General features: G+C 45.1%; 1 protein-coding gene across 1 annotated transcript; it reads right to left on the bottom strand.

Moving 5' to 3' along the window:
* Positions 1–348: 348 nt before the first annotated feature.
* LOC139609171 (dexamethasone-induced Ras-related protein 1-like) lies at positions 349–2,078 on the bottom strand. The gene is made up of 2 exons (XM_071463452.1): positions 1,693–2,078; positions 349–1,447 (listed from the first exon to the last, which is right to left on the bottom strand). Exons 1-2 carry the CDS (start codon positions 1,961–1,963, stop codon positions 918–920), a joined length of 801 nt encoding a protein of 266 aa, XP_071319553.1. The 5' UTR covers positions 1,964–2,078; the 3' UTR covers positions 349–917.
* Between the last annotated feature and the right edge of the window lie 1,263 nt (positions 2,079–3,341).

The raw sequence follows: 3,341 nt of genomic DNA, 5'->3' as shown, positions 1-3,341 counted from the left end.
ATCTGTAATGAAGATGTCTGTCACTTCTGCAGGTTGAAATCTATTGTGATCGTGTTATATTCTCGAAGACAGGTGCATAATTCAGGTACCTGCATTTTAGTCCCTGAGAACGCTGATGCGTATAAATGAGAAACTTGAAGATGTTTGCCTGTATGATTCGATCCACTCATGCTTATTCTGCAGAAGTGCACAGTGCATTTGCCTCAGGGGTTAAAACTTGGTTGCAGTGCCTATGAGTGTTTTCACTGTATGGGATTTTTAGATAGAAATAACCTGCAGGTTTTTGTGGGTTGCAACACTGCAGAATGAACTTGACATAGGAAAAATGAGAAGCAATGCAAAAAGAAGTTTTAGTTAATGTTTTTTGTTTTATTGTATTTTAAGATTATTTGACTTGTTTGCAAAAATTGACATTGACAATAAATATACATTCACAATAAAAATAGTTTTGCAAAGAAACATTCAAGTGTATTTAGCCGTTATAAAATCTATGATAAGATGTAAACAACGTTATCCCCCCCCCCAACATTCCACCTCCTGAGCCAAGAGTCTCTTTTCTCTCTCCTCTGGTGTCTGTTAAAGGCATGACGTCAATAAAACACATTTTATGCATCGATGCGCGAGTCTCACAAGGTATAAAGCCACGTCACACGTTGGTCTCTGACTGACGGGACAAGCTAACATTCTCAAATGTCTCATGGGCAATGTTTTTTTTTTTTAGTGGTCTGTAGTGGACTCGCGTGTCGAGTCAGTGTCCTTGGAAACGGCGCTGCGCCAGAGCGCACGGCCGGGGCCCCGGCGTCTCCATATCTTTCGCCTCAGTTTGAGCGCAGCCGGCCGCACAGGTCGCTTCTCAAGCTGACGCACCCAGGCTCCTTCTTCTTTCAAAGATGAGGGTTTGTGCCTTCACTGTCTGCTTAACTGATCACACATCTCTCCTTGTCTTTGCCCTGGCCGCCTCCTATCGCCTTCTCTTTAATGTACATGAGATCGCTGTGCACGCTGGGTCTCCGGGCGCACGGAGTGACCACGCCGTACGCCTCCCCGATGTCCTTCAGCTTCTTGTTTTTCAGAGACTTTCTGTGCAGCATGTCGCAGTACTGCACGGACACTTTGCGGTGAAGGTCGGGGCTCATTTCGTGAGGTAGTTTGGCCAAGGTAAACAGAGTCTGAAACATCTTATCCACGTTCTCGTTGCGCTTAGCGGAGATTTCGAAGTAGGCGCACTTGTCGTCCCCGGCCACCAGCTGCTCGATCTCCTCCTGCTGCACCTCCCGGTAAAACTCTCTGTCGCCCTTGTTGCCGCAGATGACCAGAGGCACATCGATGTTCTCTTTGATCTTGTTTTTCAGGCACGACTTGGTCTCGTAGATCTGCCGCTTGAGCCGCTGCACCTCCTGGAAGGAGTCACGGTTGTCCAGGCTGAAGACGAGGATGAACACGTCACCTGGAATGAAAGAAGGATGTTTTAGTTAATTTCCTTTGCCTTTAACGCGTGTTCAGAGACAAGAGACGCAGTGTTTTCTAGCCCTACAGTGGGCTACAATAAACACTCATGCATCCTGCAGCCATGCGCTCAAGGCGCACGGTGCGCACAATAACCGAGCGTTTGCAGCATTTGAAATGCACTTTTGCACAATCACCATGGTTTCTGCGTAACTATTCTGTTATGATACAGATGTTAATATGTACCTGTCAGTATGGATAGTCTCCTCATGGCAGGGAAAGGATGGTTCCCTGATGTATCCAGTATGTCTAGCTGGTATACGTCTCCTTTGATGTTGTACAGTTTCCTGTGAAAGTCCTCTATGGTCGGCGTGTACTGCTCTTCGAACCTCCCGTTGAGGAATCGAGACACGATGGCCGTTTTCCCAACTTTGGTGGATCCCAAAATCACCATCCTGTAGCAGTTCTTCGCTGGGATGTCGAAATCGCTCTCTGAGGGCGACATTTTCTTAATCATGGTTAAACCCGGGAGCGTGGACTGCTTTCCCTAAGTAATGCGTGTGCGTGTGTGTTAAAGAGCAGGCTTTGGTCAGTAGAGTTGCTCTCAGTTGCTCCGCTGTGCTTTTCTGTCTGAATTGCGGACTGGAGTCTTGTATTTAAGCGCACGGTGGACTCCTCCTCCCATATACGTCACGGCACAGTGAATAGGTACCCGGCGCACCACCAAGCGCCGGGACAAGCGAACCTAATTCCCACTGCTGCGTCAGACTGTTATTTCTAAGGAAGGCTAGACGGGAGCTCTGGGAAACAGTAACAGACAGACAGACACACGCACTCACCAAAATATAAAATAGTACATTGTACAACTTTAAGGCGATGGGACAGTGCAGCTGACGGTGTGCGTAACAGCAAAATACTAACTAACACTGAATATAGGCGGGTTAATAATTGACTCCTCTTCCGGCATTTAACCCGGTTTGGTACACTGTGAACTGTTTCCAGGGTATTCTCATGGACCGTGGACATTTGCCCAAACCATCACACATGGACCATTATTATTTCTTTCTAGACAGAGCTGATACAGACAGGCGGCAAATTAAAGGAAAAACTAAATAAAGTGTCCTAGCTTCACTGTGCCTTACAATTGATTCTACAAGTGACTAGTGGAGGATAAACACCATTCTTCTAAAAGATGTTCCCTAATTTGGTGTTTTGATAATGGTGGTGAAGAATGCTGTCTCACATGTTGGTTCAAAATCTCCCATAGGTGTTCATTTGGGTTGAGATCCTGTGACTGGCTCATTGAGTTTACATCATTTTCATACTCATCAAACCATTCAGTGACCCCTTGTGCCTTTCGGATGGGGTCATTGTCGTCCTGTTTCTCCACACATTTGTCAGGATTTTCCTTTAATTTGTCACCTGTCTGAATCATGAATGAAAAAGCAAAATAATACATTAATACCTCTTCATCCTTCAAGATTCTGCTACTGTTGTTAATCCATCACTATCTTATACAAAGTGTCATTCATTAATTTAGTCATTCACATACTCAGTAACTGCTGCTATGATTTATTCATGCTACCAGGCAGAAGGAGCTGCACCAGCTTTCATTTGCAGGGCTGAGGATAGAGATGCTGCAGTTACCAGAAAGACCAAAAGGGGGCACTCAAGGTACAATATTACCAAGTTGAGTGGCATGAATTACCTGTGGAATAAAACACTCACTGTGGAGTGGCTTTGTGTGTGTGTGTGTGTGTGTGTGTGTGTGTGTCACCATCTGTTTGTTTAGTTGACAGCCTTCAAAAGAGAAGTTTTTTTTTTGGATAACAACTGCAAATGCAAAAAAGACATGAAACTGTCAATTGCCATGGTTATTCAACTGTACTGAACAA

Source organism: Trachinotus anak, unplaced genomic scaffold, assembly GCF_046630095.1.
Source record: "Trachinotus anak isolate AG129_WGS33_773 ecotype Australia unplaced genomic scaffold, CSIRO_AGI_Tana_v1 ptg000025l, whole genome shotgun sequence".
Classification (NCBI taxonomy): domain Eukaryota; kingdom Metazoa; phylum Chordata; class Actinopteri; order Carangiformes; family Carangidae; genus Trachinotus; species Trachinotus anak.
This window is presented reverse-complemented; position numbering and strand designations above follow the sequence as displayed.